Here is a 15,150-nt window from a genome sequence, read left to right as displayed (position 1 = left end):
TTCATCCAAAAATTTTCCCCGAATTGAAATGTCAATGACCCCCGCCCCCTGCAATTATTCCTAAACAATTACAAATAACTTTCCCAAATTTCCAGGAAAACACCTAAAATTTTCCCCCAAAATTTCAAATCATATTTCCTAAAATCACAAATGCATTTTCTATATTTCCAGGAAAATACAAGCTGTCATAGGACAGGCTGTGTCCAGATTAGGATTAAATGTTCAGTAATAAAGAATTTGTTTTTTTATCTTCATGAGGGGAATATTTTCCATTTGGCGAGATCTGGAGTTAAAACGCCAAAGAATTCATAAAAAAATGTCCCAAATCAGCTTACATGTTCAAGACCACAATCTTACTTCTTGTTGACATAAAATCAAATTTAGTTGCTATTAATTTGGCATTACAGATTTATCATAATGAGGGATTAAGTCAGTTAGGAGATTACCTGAGTCACTCACCAAAGCGAGATATGTTATCGGTCAGTCTATAACAACCTGCTGACAGTGGCTGACAATGCTCATTCAAAACTAAATGTGATTATTTTGCACTTAAATCAACCTGATGATTAATCCTTTATGATGGCTACAGCTCTGCACAGAAAAACTTAAAGATTCCACATAGTCTTTTTGGATTGGGGTTTTCCAGTTGCATTAATAAATGTTTTTGTGATGTTGTGTGATTTGTGTCTCTTACTCTTCTGAAGTTATCATAGAAGGTTGAACTGAAATAGAGTGCTAATTGCCCGAAGCCCTTCAGAGTCTCTATATTCCATGTTGATGGAGGCCTGGACATTTAAAACAAAAACAGAGGTTATCAAACTGAAATTGAAAACTTTTAAAATTGGTTTTGCATGGAGGAACAGAGGACACTTGTAAGAGAGTACCAAAGGCTTCTGGGGGGAAGTCAATATGCTGATACCACTAAAAATCAATAAAAGTATTTATTTTGATTTTAAGAAGGATGTATGTTGGCGTACCCAAATTGAGTTCTCCCACTCAGCAGCAGAGCTTCAACTGCAGATGACTGATCTGTGGTGAGATCTGGGCAGTTCATCAGTATTTCCAGGATGGATGGGTCCGAGTTCTGGATGAAGGATCCCTCAAGAGTGCAGCACATGTTTCCCAACACCTCTACATTGTTCTTTGTCAAGCTTGTGTTTGTGATGCCCTTAGAAAATGAAACAAGTGAGAACAGAATTAAAAACAGCTACAGGTCAAGGAGAGAAGCCAAGAGCTAGTGATGGCATAAGGATAAGGAACTAGCAGAAAACCAGGACTCAATTTACACCAAACACAGTTGTAAAAGCATCCTGTTATGTTACTTTTACTTACCTGCCCAAGCGACTGGCAGGTTGAGCAAATCACCTGACACAGCTCAAAAATGCCTGCATTTGGCTGGTGGCTGGGGCAAATTTCCCAACCTGGGTTGTTTGATTATCGGACTGGTTGTTTACTGGGGCAGATACTTTGCATTTAGCTGGTTACCTTTACTGGCATTTCATTTTACACCTACATATAACATGAATCATGTAAAATGTGCACTAAGAGGAAAGAGGGAACATCCAGTGAGCAACAGTTCTCTTTACAAAAACTAGCTTTGTTAATGGCCACAGGAGAATGGCTGGTTTGAGCTGAAGACAGCCCTGGAAACTGAGGTTACTATTCAGACAAGCTCACCATATTGGGCAATAAAAGAACGGAAAACATTGCCTGACCTGATGGGTTTTGATTTCTTCTGCAGTTTTTGAATGGTAGGGTCATCAAAGTCTACCAGACCACCAAACACCATGGCATGTTCAGAGTTACTTTAATCACTGTTCTTCCTCCATTCTTGTGCAAACTCCAGCAGATTGTTTGTCCATTTCTGCTTGCATTAATGCATTTATTTCTGCCATATGCTTAGCATTAGATATTGTGGTCAATGAGTGTATAAAACAGCTTTAATGTGCACTGAATGTTTCTAAATGTATCCTTTGTTTCATAAGGACCTGCTGAGATTGAGGTCTCTCTTGTAAAAATAGATAACAAAAAATGCATTTTTGGTGAAAGTATTTGAAAGAGTTAATAAAAAAGTCTCTCTGTTACCACTAATAGGGAAACAAGTGTATGAGGGACTCACCAGGCAGCTCCTGGCGTTTGCAAACAGCTCAGCCCTTTTGAAATTGAGGGCGTTGGAGATGACACTGAAGTCTGCCTCTGATAACTCAACAAAATAAGACCTGCAGCTGCTCTGTGGCACCAGGGAATAACTGTAGATGGGGAAAAAAGTGGTACTTTATGCAAACTGATCCATAGAATTACTAAAACAAGACCTGAATTTAGACGTTAGTTGAACATAAATGAAACTTACTCATAGTACAGCAGCATATCACGAGGAAAGAGGCTGAAGTTTGTGATGTCTGCATCTCCACTGATCTGGTTGTACATGCAGGTCAGCTGTTGAGTGGAGAAGCAAAAACTGTTAGTAACTCTGTAAACAATAAAAAAGTCAATTTCCTCTGCTAATCTCAGGTGGGCATACAGACATCTGACTATAACTGGTGGCGTGTCTGTCTGTGTCGATTTGCACGCCACACTGTTGCTCCAATTGTCCTTGATACCTCTCAGAAGACTTCTTTGGTGTACTGGTTTGATACTGGTGCCATGAAAAAATCATAAATATGTACAAATTTTCTATAAAATCCCAAAATGTTGCGCTGCGTCATCAGTCTGGGATTTCTACTGCTTTCCATTTACCTCAGAAGTCAGATGTCGGAGCTGGGAATGATGTCACATCCTGGTTGAATGCATTCCACTTACTAAATGCTCGTAAGAGCAAGTGACAAAGCCAGAAAACATCTGGACTTTGTTGAAACATGGCCAAAAGGAAACCTATTTGGATGAGGTGATACACCTGGCTCCACTATCCCAGACATTTAAAGCACTTCTCCACGCTCATATTAAACAAGATAATACAAGAGATGTGTAACACGTTGTTAGAACCATTCACTGTGAAATGGCTTTTTTTAAGCTGTAGTCGGCGAGCTGTGTAAACATGTTTGATTATGAGTTTGTCTCTTAGTAGCCCACCGTGTGATGCCTTGTTAAAGCTCCACAAAAATGTGTCTTCTGTAATTTCACTTCAATGTCTGAAGAAAAAAAAAAAAAAAAAAAAAAAATACATTCAGATCCACACTCCTGCTGTCTCACCTGAGTTTCCAACAGTCTGACTTTCCTCCTGCCTCTCCTCCGGCTGGCTCTTATCAACCTCCTGATTTGTGCCTTTGAAAGGTTCCTCACAGAGGTACAAGAGAACCCCTGCAGCACCACAGAGGACAAACTACAAACACAGAAAAAATAAAAGCACACATATAAACACCTCCTGGATTGTTCCTAATATGGTATTTTGTGTATTTTAACTTTTATGTTATTAAAACACACTTAAAAACTTACTTGTCTTCGCCTCCCAGTGCTTCAACTGAGGTTTCACTCGCTATAGTACCGAAGTACAGCTCACTCTGGAAAGAATGCACATTTATTGATAAGGTTGTCATCATATGAGAATTTTAAACAACAAAGAAGTCAAACACACTATACACCAATATCAGGTCACATCTTAAAAAAGTCTATTTAACAACCGTACTATGTATTGGTACATAAGAAGTGATCAGTACTGAAGTGTTGCAGCGGTGTGACCCCCTACCTGGACCATTGTCCATTGCTTCTGGTTGAATGTCGTGATTGATTGGCTGGAGAGGCCAACCAGCTGAAAAAGGGGGATTTCAGTTGCCAGGTCATCCGGAACGTTCCCTATGATTGCATCACTGCTGCCGCTCACACTTATAATCTGAGAGAGGATATGAGAGGTAAATATAAATCAATATGAGCATAAAGCAAACACAGAAGAGAAGAAAACTGCAGGTCCATAAATGGAACTTGAGGCTGGCTCCAAAAGTGAGTCAGTCCTCACTGAGACCCATGCCAAGGATATTTCATTCATGATTTTATTTCATTTGACTTAGTTTTGTATGTTTTTATATGGCTTTTTATAAGATTTTGACATTTTAGGTTTTTTTCACAATAATAACCCTGTCTTGGACAGTTTGAGTGCACTAGTACACAGCATCTTCCCATTCCTCTCAGTGTAAACAAACTTTACGCGCTTATGCACACAAAATGCAAAGTATCTAGTACAGAAGTCTACATCTAGTGCATAAATAACAAATCAAACTTGGTTATGGATGTTATTAATGCACAGCTCCACTTTTGAACATGCTGATAAACTCTGTTGAATGAGGAAAGGGAAAGAATCAAGGAACTGTTCCTGTCAGACACTCCTGATGTCTTGTCATCTGCCTCCTTCCTTGTTCCTCACCCATCTCAGTGTTAGCATCAGAGAAGAAAACAGGAATGGAGCAACAGGGGACAGACATCATGCCACCTTGCACTGCTTCACACTGCATCTCACTGCATGCTGTCTGGATACAACAGGACTCAGTGAAACCAAGCTGATTTTATAAATGACGCTCGCTTGTGTCACATGTAGTTAGAACACAGTGTAAGTGAATGAAACTGCTACTGAAAACTGATGCTCTGTTGCTGTATCTCAGTGGTTCTGAAATAGTGTGGCAAGGCACATGACCATGTCATGACCACTGCAAGACACATCCCATTACAAATATGAAAATTAAGATTTTCTCTGGCTTTGGAGTCCACTGGAAATACCTGAGTTGAGTAAAAACTTTTAAAATCTAACAAAGGAGAAGACATTTTTGAGTAATGTGGATGTGCAAAAGTTCTACCTTTAAATGCCTTTTTCACCCTACATAACTCTTCAATTATTATCTTGTACATCTTGTATAAAGGACATTAGCATGTTTAATTTTGTCCATAGTAAAATGTAACTATTGTTTTCTCTATAATTGTTCCTTTGTACTAATACAAGACTCCAGATAAAATAGGTTTTCAATTTGATTGTACATAATAGAATATCCTTAACCTTATGTTTACAACAGTAGGAATAAAACCAACTGGACCAAAAGATGTGCTTAAATGCTAAATTCCCCCAAGATCTGGGAAGAAATGAAGCTGTCTCACCTGAGTAACAAAAGTCTGCTTGAGAATTGTTGGACCAGAGTTAAAGTGTGTCAGAAATGAACCACTTTGGCCTGCAGTGATCAGCTCGGCTCCGCTGATGCTCTCAAAGTTTGAAGAAGAGAGGCCATTGACAAGAGATCCCAGCGTGACCAGAGATAAGGCGCTGTTGATCTGTTGGAAAAGACAGAAGCAGCATAAGATATGTCATGTCAAAGAAGAAAAACCAAACACGAGTCAAAAGAGACAAACAGACAAAAAAAAAAAAAAAATACCTGCATCCCTGATGACATCACTTTTGCAATAAAGGCCTGGAGCTGCCCTCGATCCCAGCCTGTCACTGCGCCGAGGATGTGAAGGGAATTCACAATCTCCTGAGCCTGTATGCTCGTGATCTGGATTGTGGTCAAGCCGATGCTTTCATTGCCCAGGAGAGTGATGTCTGCTGCATCAAGGTTGTCGCCAAAGTTACCCGCCAAGGCTGAGGCAATCTTCAGAGGATCAGGATAAAAGCAAATGAGCTACAGTTACATCTGTTCACGAAGTAAAATGGTGGCTGAATTTAGTGGAAATTTTTTTTAGGTTTCCTAAAAGGTGCAATGTAAAAACCAAGCAGCAACTTTTGGGCCCGATTGATCAATAAGAAATGCATGAATTATTGCCTTTATTTGAGAGCTAGGACAGTGGATAGAGCTGGAGACAGGGATGAGGGACCGGGGAATGGCATACAGTGACAGACTTACATGTCAGACTTGATATACATGGGCGGGCGACCCAACCACCCCACTCCTGCTCTCTTCTAACCCAGCTTTTCAAAGAAAACTAAACTGGATTTTCCTGATCCAGGTATAGGCTTTTGGTATCTGGGTTGCTTCAGATAGGGCTTTAAAATGCATTTTTTATCCACAGGGATGTCAAATTAAAAAGTTCTTACTAGCTGGAATAGATGAATGCACAGGCTACCTAAGGCTGCTGACTCAGGGCGGGATGTGTGCAAGGGCCCCTGGACTCACCTGGCGATTAATAATTTCAAGTGACTTCAGAGTAAAATGAGGTATTTACTCATACTGCACCGTTAGAAACATTCATTTATCACCCTATTTAGACGGGATGCAACATCCCTGTATATCAGGGGTGTCAAACTCAATGCCTGGGGTCCAAATCCAGCCTGTGGTGCAGAACATCCAGCCGTGAGATCATACCATAGTTTTATTATATCTGGCCAACAGAATGAGGTCTGAAGATTTGCTCCATTATAAAAATGTAAACTTAACCTTGATCATTCAAAACACCCTTGTGAAGTCAAAAAATTGTAAAAAAGTAAAATTTATTAGATTAAAAAGTCAGGAATGTAGGAAAAAAAATCCACTTGTGTTTTCAAATTTTCATCCAACAATTACGACTTAAACTTATGATTTTTTTTTTAATTTCATATTTTGACCTTTTGGATTCACAGTTTTGAATTTAAGTCATATTTAGACCTTTTTCAACTCATAATTTTGACTTTTATCTAATATTTTGAGCTTTTCAACTCCTCACTTTGACTTTTAATCCCATATTTTGAAATTAAGACTCACAATGTAAAATTTAAACTCATATTTTGAAAATTTAAACTTGACTTTTATCTCACATTTTAACCCTTAAAAATCATGATTTTGTTTTTTATCTCATATTTTACCTTTTCAATTCCTAGTTAGACTTTTTAGCTCATATTTTGACGTTTTAGATTCACATTTTGACCTTGTCAACACCTAACTCTTACTTTTGATCAACTGGAAATTTAAACTCATATTTTGACCTCTGGTTCTGCACAGCCTACTGGAGGTGCCAGTGTGGGTCTGAACCCTGCAGCCTACAGATTCAACATCCTCAGCTTTGCACAGCCCTCTCTGACCTCCAGCATGGGTGTAAACCTTGACACCTACAGCCCCATTGTTTCTGCTGGAGACTCAGCTGCACCCTCCAGCTTGGACCAGCCCGTTCAGGCTTGTCCGGCATCATCCAGCCTGGAGTTTCCTGTTTTCTATGATGTCAAATTCTATCACATATATTTGCCTTTTAAAAACATTATTTATACCTTCAGTCACATGTAGATCTCAGTGTTTTCACATGTTCACGTTTTTACATGTTTACATATCCAGTGTGTTAAGACACACATTTTTTATTTCACTTTAAAGCTTCAAGGGTCTTTAAAAAGCAGTCAGTGTTAAACTGAAACTCGTTTCTTTTCTTAGAAGCAACTTTTAACCTAAGTGGTAAACAGTCCTGTGAATGCATATTCAGTTACCTGTGGATCCAGGTCTGTGCAGTTAACGGACACGGTTCTCAGAACTCTGATACTGTCTGCTCTACTCAGCTGCATGAACGCTGGACCAGGAACTGTGCACCAAAACGCCTCAGAGAGTCTGCAGAGACAGAGACAGAGATGAGTCCATTTAAGGGATGTTTACAGCAACATCTGAGAAGCAGGACCAGATGTCCACCACATCTCTTCCTGTGTTTCTATAGGGCAAACCTGACCAAATCCTCCCCTTTCATTCCCTGATCCCGCACCCCTCCCTCTCACACTGTTTTCTCCATTTTTTCCCCTCTTATCCATGGGGCTCTAGTAGTTCATCACAGCTGGAAGTTACAGTGGATCCTCTAACCTTCCTTAAATCAATGTGAGGAAGACAGTAAACATCAACAAATTCAAATTAATCATTCTGACATCATTACTAAATGTGTCAAATTGCAACCTGTTGATGGCTTGGTCCATTCTGAAAGACAGATTGTAGAGTTTCATTCACGTACAAGAATGGACGATGTGCTCAGGTCTTTTTTAGCTAAGTAAAAGCTATTAATATAAACTTGGAAACACTGGTGGACTCCGAGGTGGGGTAGTCAGGGACGACTGGTCCCCTTAAACCCTGAAGTTAGAAAAATGTTGGAAAAGTGCACTTCTGAATCCCCCTATAGTACAAAAAACATGATAAATTGCCCTCCAGGTGCCCTCTTCGTAGACAAGTCATGATGGACTGTGCTCTAGGGCAGGGTTCCCGAACTTCTCGTGATCCCCAAAATAAGGGTGCCAGAGATCAGGGACCCCTTTCTGCCACCGTTCCTTGTGGGGATAAAGTGCACGATGTTGCACAAAGCATCATGTCCAAAATTGCATTTTAGGTAGTTTTTATAACTTTACCAGCAATTAGGCACAAATATCACCTGATAACTACATTAATATTTCAAATTGAACCCTTTTTAATAGTATGTTTTACAATAATATTTAATGTCATGATTTTAAATCATATTGAATTTCTCTTTGTTTTACGGAAAGCATCCCGCGAACCCCACTTTGGCACCCACTGCTCTAGGGTGCTCTTCCAGAGGACAAAATGTTGTCTCATGCCCTCAAGAGTGCCTTTAGGTAAAAAAATGTGATAAAGAGCTTTGTAGGGTGGCAATCTGCCTTGATGTTCAGAAAAATACTGGGAAAGTGCCCTCTTGGAAGCCCCTATAGTACAAAGGACATGATAAAGTGCCCTCTAGGGTGCTTTCTCAGTACGATGCAATTATGATATGGCACGACACGACACAGCAAGACACCATACACTTCATCATTTCCTTTGAGACATTTGTCTTGGACCCCAAGTGCTGCACACATTAAGCAGATAACATATAAATTAGAGAAACAGCAGCAACAATGGACATGCATACTACGAAGTAGAGAAAGTGCCTTTCAAGTAAACAGAATTTGGTAAACTACCCTCTTAGGTACCCTACAAGTGGACAAAACTTTGCAATGCACTCTCAAGGGTGCCTTTGAGTAAATCCAATGTGATAAAGAGCTCTCTAGTGTGATGACTGTCCTCCCCAGTGCCCTTATGTTGCAAAACACTGCAAACGTGCCCTCTTGGATGCCCCTTTAGTACACAAAATATGATAAAGAGACCTCTAGGGTGATTTCCAGTGGACAATATGTGTTTAAGTGCCCTCCAGGATGCCTTCAGGAAGCTCTTCTAGTGGACAAATTTTGATTAAGTGACCCCTTAAGTAGGTTCCAGTGTGAGTTATGGGCCATCTTAGGTATCTTTCAAGTATAAACATGATAATTTGCTCCAGGGTTCCCTCTAATTAGACAAAACGTGACAAATGCCTTTCCTTACGTTGACTAATTTTTTTCAGCAGTTAACTCTACAATGCCAGCCACAACTACTTCTGAGCTATAATTATCCAAACTGAAGCTGACCAAGACCTTGCTCAGGAAGAGATGTGGGCAAGACTTTATTGGAAGTTATTGCATCCATGCGCTTTCTGGATCTACTGCCGAATTTAGGTTGAGTTCATTTGGTTTACTTTACAAACTGTGGGCTTAATTGAAGCTATGACATCCATTCTAGGGAAAAGTCAATTGAAAATCACCAAATCTGAAGTGCATGGTTTACCCTTTGCTCGAGAGAAGCAATGCTTAGATATGAAATTAAAAATAAATTTAGCCTCTACCGTCAAATAGAAAGTTGCAAAAAATAGAAATATTTGTTGACTGGGAACTCAACTTTAGTGGGGTGTTAGATAAATGTCCTTAGTAACATTCAACCCCTGCACATCTTGTTGGTACACATTAAACACTCACAGTAAGGGGTTATAGTTGCTGTCCTCCTCGTAAACAAGGTCTGTGTAAAATTCTGTGACGTTGTCAGGTAAGTCTACGCTGTTGACCAGGGCGATGTTGTCAAGGTTCACTGCGAACTTTTGAAGAACCTGCAGAGAGGAGAGAGGAGAGAGGAGGGTATTTTAACTCTTTTATTTTCCTATTTTTGGTTGTTTTCTTCCTAATTTTTTTTTTCAGTGAGCTGCAGATGAGTTTTATCCACATTAGACTGAGTACCTCTTCAGATCCAAAAGACTGCAGATCTTCCAGAGTGAGGAAACTTATGAAAGGGCCAATGTACTCAGCAAACCAGGCTGTGGAGTTCATCTCGGGGTCATCTGGATCAAAGCACTTTGGAATTGAGTCTGTAAAGGCAAACAACCATAAAGGATATTATTAAAGACAGGAAATCAACAACATTCAAATAGCATTTAAAGTATTGTGTGCCTCCTAAAAGGCTCAGTTGCTCATAGTCTATGATGGTGCAAGGTCCTCCTCTATGTAGAAGACTGAATGTGCTTGAACAGCATTCTTCTATGAGCAGTTGAAAGGAATTTAGAGACCTCAACATCTACTGTACATGATATCACCAAAAAATTCAGAGAATCTGGAGACATCTGTGCATGTAACAGGCAACACTGAAAGTGTGCGACCTATGACATCTCAGGCAGCTCTGCATTAAAAAAAGCATTATTCTGTGATGGAAATTACATGGGCTCAGGAACACTGTCACTGCATGTGTTAATGTTGCGACTCTACCCTGTAGAGCAAAATATCACAAACATCCAGGGCCTGAGCTCATCTGAAATGGACTGACTTGAAACGGGAAGTGTACTGTGAACTGAAGAGTCTACATTTCAAATTGTTTTTGGAAAGCAACAAACGGTTTAGTACAGCAGTAACTCTTTAGCATTGTGCAATTAACACTCTCCTTACGGTGAAAAGACACGAAAATAAAATAAAAATATCTCTGGACCAACCTGTGTCAAGGTAACTTCTGATGCTGTTAAACACATCTCTCCTCTCGAAGTCTGCAGCAGTGAAATTCAACTCCCCAAGAAGTTCAACACTGAGCAACAAAATAAAAAAAAATCACACATTTAAAATAAAAAAAGCAGCCCATCAGACACAGGGCTGTTTGTGCTAAAAAGTGAAATTTATACATACAAGTTTTGGAAAGCGAAACAGGAGGCGTTCTGTGTGGTCTGAGGGCTGATAAGCCTGAGAGTGAGGAAGGCCGTGTATCTTCTGAGACCTCTAAAGAGGGCATTGACCTTTGACCTCTGTGTGATGCTGAGAGCCAAGGGCCAGACGCAACCCACCGTGGGCCCCTGCACGTCTTCTGGAAGATTCTCCTGTGATGAATGTAAACGATATCATGAATAGAAATATTATACTCAGTTTTTGTGTTTGCATTCCTTGTTGCTGAACTTGTTAGACTCATACGTACATTCTCAAGGAAAAGTGGCAACTCTTCGTGTAGGGTGTAGATCGAACACAGTGCTGCTTCATCGTCGACAACATCAGGCTGACTGAGCAAGTTCCCAAGATCGGCTGTAGACATGGAGTTCACCAGCTAGAGAAAAACATTAAAATTAGCCATGGTCTTATGAAACTTAAGCATTAAAACAAACACTTCTGCCACTGAATACACACCTCTTCCCTTCTGTCAGGGGGCATGAGCGACAGGAAGATAGTCAGATTGGGAAACCGGAACTCAGCAAATGAACTCTCCACGAAAGCATAAAAACTGCGATTGAAGTTGTCACCATAGCAGCGAAGAGGTGGTCCTAAGTGGAAAACATAAAGATTTTGATTTGTCAAGTTTAATCTAAAGTCATTGATTTGAAGATGATGACTGAGTTTATAGAAATGGAAATCTGCTTGTTGTAAAGTGTTGTAAAGCAAGTTCTGAAGGTGTTAATAATCTGGTTAGGTTGTACCTCATATACAGAGGCTGTAGTCCTCTTATGGTGTGATTCTACCTAACAGTCTAATTTGGTTTAGGGCTGAACGGTTTTGGAAAATGATCTAATTGCGATTTTTTTCCCCAATATTGCAATGGCGATTTGATATGCGATTATCCCCTAACTTTCTTTTATTCCTAAACAAGGGTTGAACAAATCTTTAAAAGTGTCTAATTCTGATGCTTTTGACTCGTGTTGCAAATTGGATGTGAATTACTGCATTGAAGGGTTTTTGTCATTTTTATATTTAATAGGAAAAAGGTACAAAAATTAAGAAGGTAGGTTTTTTGTAGACTATTCTAAAAAACATCTAATCTAATTTTTGATTAATTGCCCAGCCCTAGTTTGGTTCAGTATAGTTTAACACAATCTTGGTACAATAATCTCTGATCGAAATGATAAGAGCAGAGGCTCTTTAAAGAGGTCGGACTATTTGGCTCAGTAACAACTTTCAGCTCCCAAAATATAAATTCACGAAGGGAAAAGCCCAAAAATTAATCCTACAAAAAAGAATGCATGCTCCTAATCAGCATTACAACTCAAAAATGCATATAAAACCTACCAAAAGAAATCCCTCCCTTTGCAGTGCTGTAGCGTTTTTATATACTGACTAACTTTCTTTAGAATATAATCTTTACCTGCTGTGAGAGCCTTAATGATTTGTTCGTGGACTGCTTCCTTGGTGATCTCACTCTGAGAAGAGATTGTTGCGCTCAGGGTGTTCACTCTGGGAAAAAAAAGATAAAACTGTGGCTGATAGATTTGGGAAATATAACACACAATGAATGAAAAAACATAATTTTACTGACTGTTAACTTGCAATAAAAGTGACATTAGCTAACAACAGACTGTAGTGAAATTAACTGCTCTGTGATTTTATATCCTCTTAAGACCCTGCACGCACAATAGAGGACATTGCATTTTGACTTCCCTACAACACGGCAACAATTTCTGCTATTTGAACTTTAGAGGTATTTGTCCAGTTATTTAATTATTTGCTTGGAATTTCTGGGGAAATAATTTTGGGTAATTTTATGGGAATTTAAGGAATTTCCTTGCAAAATCTGAGGGATTTGATTGGAAATGTGTGGAGGGAATATTCTTTGAAATTTTCCTGAATTTTTATGGAACTTTTAGGGAATTTTCTTGGTTTATGGAGGGAAAATGTTTGGAATTTTCCCTGGAAATGTGGGTGGAATTTATTTATAAATTTCTGTTAATTTGATTAGAATTTTTTGGGCAATTTTCTAGATTTTTAGGTGAAAACTTTATGTAAATCTTCAGGCCTTTTCCGAAAAGCTAACTGAAACATTTGGGGAACATTTGAGGAGATTTGGGGGAATTGTGAAAGGATTTTTTAAATTGTACAGAAATCTTTGGTAATTTAGGGGATATTTTTTATGTTTTGGGAATCTCTCATTTTTTTAAAGGGAATTTTTTTCTAGGATCTCCAGAACTTTTAGTCAAAATTTAGTTTATGGCCAGTTATCAGGTCCATTATCAGAAAAAGGACTTTACCGTATGTCTCTGATTGACTGATACCATTTCTTACTGACTGAACAACCTCTATCAACTGGCCAAAACACACTCAAAATGTATACACAATTTAAAAAAATCTATATTTTTGTAAGGTACGCCTGTTGCCCTCATTTGCAGACAGTAAAAACCTTCCTGTTCAAAGACAAGACTTAATACTAGTCAGATCATCCAACTGATAAATCAGAAATGGGTGAAACTAAAAATGCATTCCAAATTAAAAGCTCAGGTCTCAGGAGGATATTGTAGTGTTAGGGGGCTGGGTCATTCCCCATTGTAGGTTGGTGACATCACCAGCCCACATATTTGCCTCCCAAATTAAACCAAGCCAGAAAAGAGGTGAAAAACATTTTAACGGTCTAAATCCAAAATACAGTAACATGTAGAGCTCAGTGTTTTCACGTTTACTGTAACCATATTCCAACATATCTGTGTTAAGACACAAAGGTTGGATTTCACTTTACAGGGTCATTGAAGGTCAAGGAATTAAGATGTAAAAATCTCCCATGTGTTTCACATATGCACAAGGCACAGCTTTTTGTTTTCAGGCTCCTAAATATGTGGCATTTTACTTATTCTTTTATTAAGACAGTGTTACCAAGAGTAAACTAAAGGCCGGAGTTTTTAATTTAGCTTTTAATTTTGACATTTTTTCATCCTTGGAGAACATTTTTATCTTGTTTTAATACTGAATTTATCCCTAGTCTATTAGCCAAATTTGTAATATTTTAATGTATCTTGTTGATTCCTTGATTTTTGTATTTTGTATTTCAAAATGATTTCATTTGATATTAGCTGTCCTGTCGTTCTCTACACTTACCCCAGCTGTAGGATGCTGCAGTTTCTTCCAACAAGTATGGCGAAGAACTGCGAAACCTGTGTATGTGTCATGTTGATCAACAGGACCTCCAGTCTGTCGTGGAGCCAAATCGCCACCTCAAAATCACTGACTGAGGGATCTGAGAGGTTGGCACGATCTAACGCGGCTTGCAACAATGCTGTCCTCACTTCAGAGGAGATCATGTCCTCGTGACCCTGTAGAAATAAGAGAAACGGCTAAGTAAGTAGAAAATTTTCAGGAAAAAAAAACAACCACAGATGGCACATTTCATGGAATGTTTGCTTTGTTTACTGAAGAGATTATGAGATAGTAACCAAAATGAAATCATAAAAGTGCATTTAACAGTCGATCGGCTGTGTGGTGCTAGTTATCTTGCTGCTGAACTTGTCTATTATATGTTTAAGTAGAATTTTTTTCAGAATGATCATCCTGCTGTTCTTTTTTTAACTCATTGGAATCAGGATTAATTTCAGTCAGTTTCATTACCAGCTAAATTAGCTAAAATATCTTCTGCCTCAGGAAAGGGGGACAAGGTACATATTTTTTAATTTGGCGTGTGGCACACTCACAACGACAGCTACAGAGAATTCGTCATAGAAGGCTGCAAGAAGACTGTCCGGGATGTTGTCCAGTACAAGGGCAACCTGGGCAGCAGAGGTGAGTAGTCCTGGTGTGGCAGCCAACTGTGCCAGCTGAGTTTCTGACAGCAGTAATAAAGAGTCCATCTACATGTAAACACAGACAGGTAAAAAAATTAGGTTAAAAAGCAAATAGATAAGAATAAATAATAACATTAAAAATAAATAAGAAGTACCAGGTTGAATCTTGGGAAAAGCTCCAGAATGAGGCTGAGTGGTGCAAAACCAGAGAAATCTCCAAAGTTAGCCTCCAACCACACTTCACCGGTGTTGAAGAACAAACTGCAGCCTGGGTCTACACAGCAAAAAACACACAACAAATTCAGATTATCACTTAGTTTGACAGGGGTAACATACAGTTTTAACAAGGAAGCCATACATGGTCAAATCTGAAATGATGGGTCAGACTAGTAAATAAAAGTCTGTTTTTGGGGATCGCCAGAGGTAAAAAAGAATTAATCTGTC

The 15,150-nt window shown here is 39.0% G+C and overlaps 1 protein-coding gene across 1 annotated transcript in view; it reads right to left on the bottom strand.

Annotated features, from left to right (window-relative positions):
- mslnb (mesothelin b) overlaps positions 1-15,150 on the bottom strand; it is a 93,515-nt gene that overhangs the window by 14,472 nt on the left and 63,893 nt on the right. Inside the window, exons 59-78 of the mRNA XM_041784123.1 lie at positions 14,862-14,980; positions 14,617-14,772; positions 14,027-14,241; positions 12,309-12,397; positions 11,360-11,493; positions 11,154-11,279; positions 10,871-11,058; positions 10,684-10,772; positions 9,941-10,068; positions 9,686-9,813; positions 7,361-7,478; positions 5,349-5,564; positions 5,077-5,247; positions 3,683-3,826; positions 3,433-3,497; positions 3,190-3,319; positions 2,351-2,436; positions 2,120-2,249; positions 978-1,168; positions 695-785 (exon numbers count right to left, since the gene is read on the bottom strand). Of these exons, the coding sequence (XP_041640057.1) occupies positions 695-785; positions 978-1,168; positions 2,120-2,249; positions 2,351-2,436; positions 3,190-3,319; positions 3,433-3,497; positions 3,683-3,826; positions 5,077-5,247; positions 5,349-5,564; positions 7,361-7,478; positions 9,686-9,813; positions 9,941-10,068; positions 10,684-10,772; positions 10,871-11,058; positions 11,154-11,279; positions 11,360-11,493; positions 12,309-12,397; positions 14,027-14,241; positions 14,617-14,772; positions 14,862-14,980 (2,714 nt within the window). The remainder of the gene's footprint in view (positions 1-694; positions 786-977; positions 1,169-2,119; positions 2,250-2,350; positions 2,437-3,189; positions 3,320-3,432; positions 3,498-3,682; positions 3,827-5,076; positions 5,248-5,348; positions 5,565-7,360; positions 7,479-9,685; positions 9,814-9,940; positions 10,069-10,683; positions 10,773-10,870; positions 11,059-11,153; positions 11,280-11,359; positions 11,494-12,308; positions 12,398-14,026; positions 14,242-14,616; positions 14,773-14,861; positions 14,981-15,150) is intronic.

The sequence above is a fragment of the Cheilinus undulatus genome, linkage group 4 (genome assembly GCF_018320785.1).
Source record: "Cheilinus undulatus linkage group 4, ASM1832078v1, whole genome shotgun sequence".
Taxonomy (NCBI): domain Eukaryota; kingdom Metazoa; phylum Chordata; class Actinopteri; order Labriformes; family Labridae; genus Cheilinus; species Cheilinus undulatus.
Note: the sequence above shows the minus strand (reverse complement) of the source record. Positions and strands in the feature narration are given on the sequence as shown.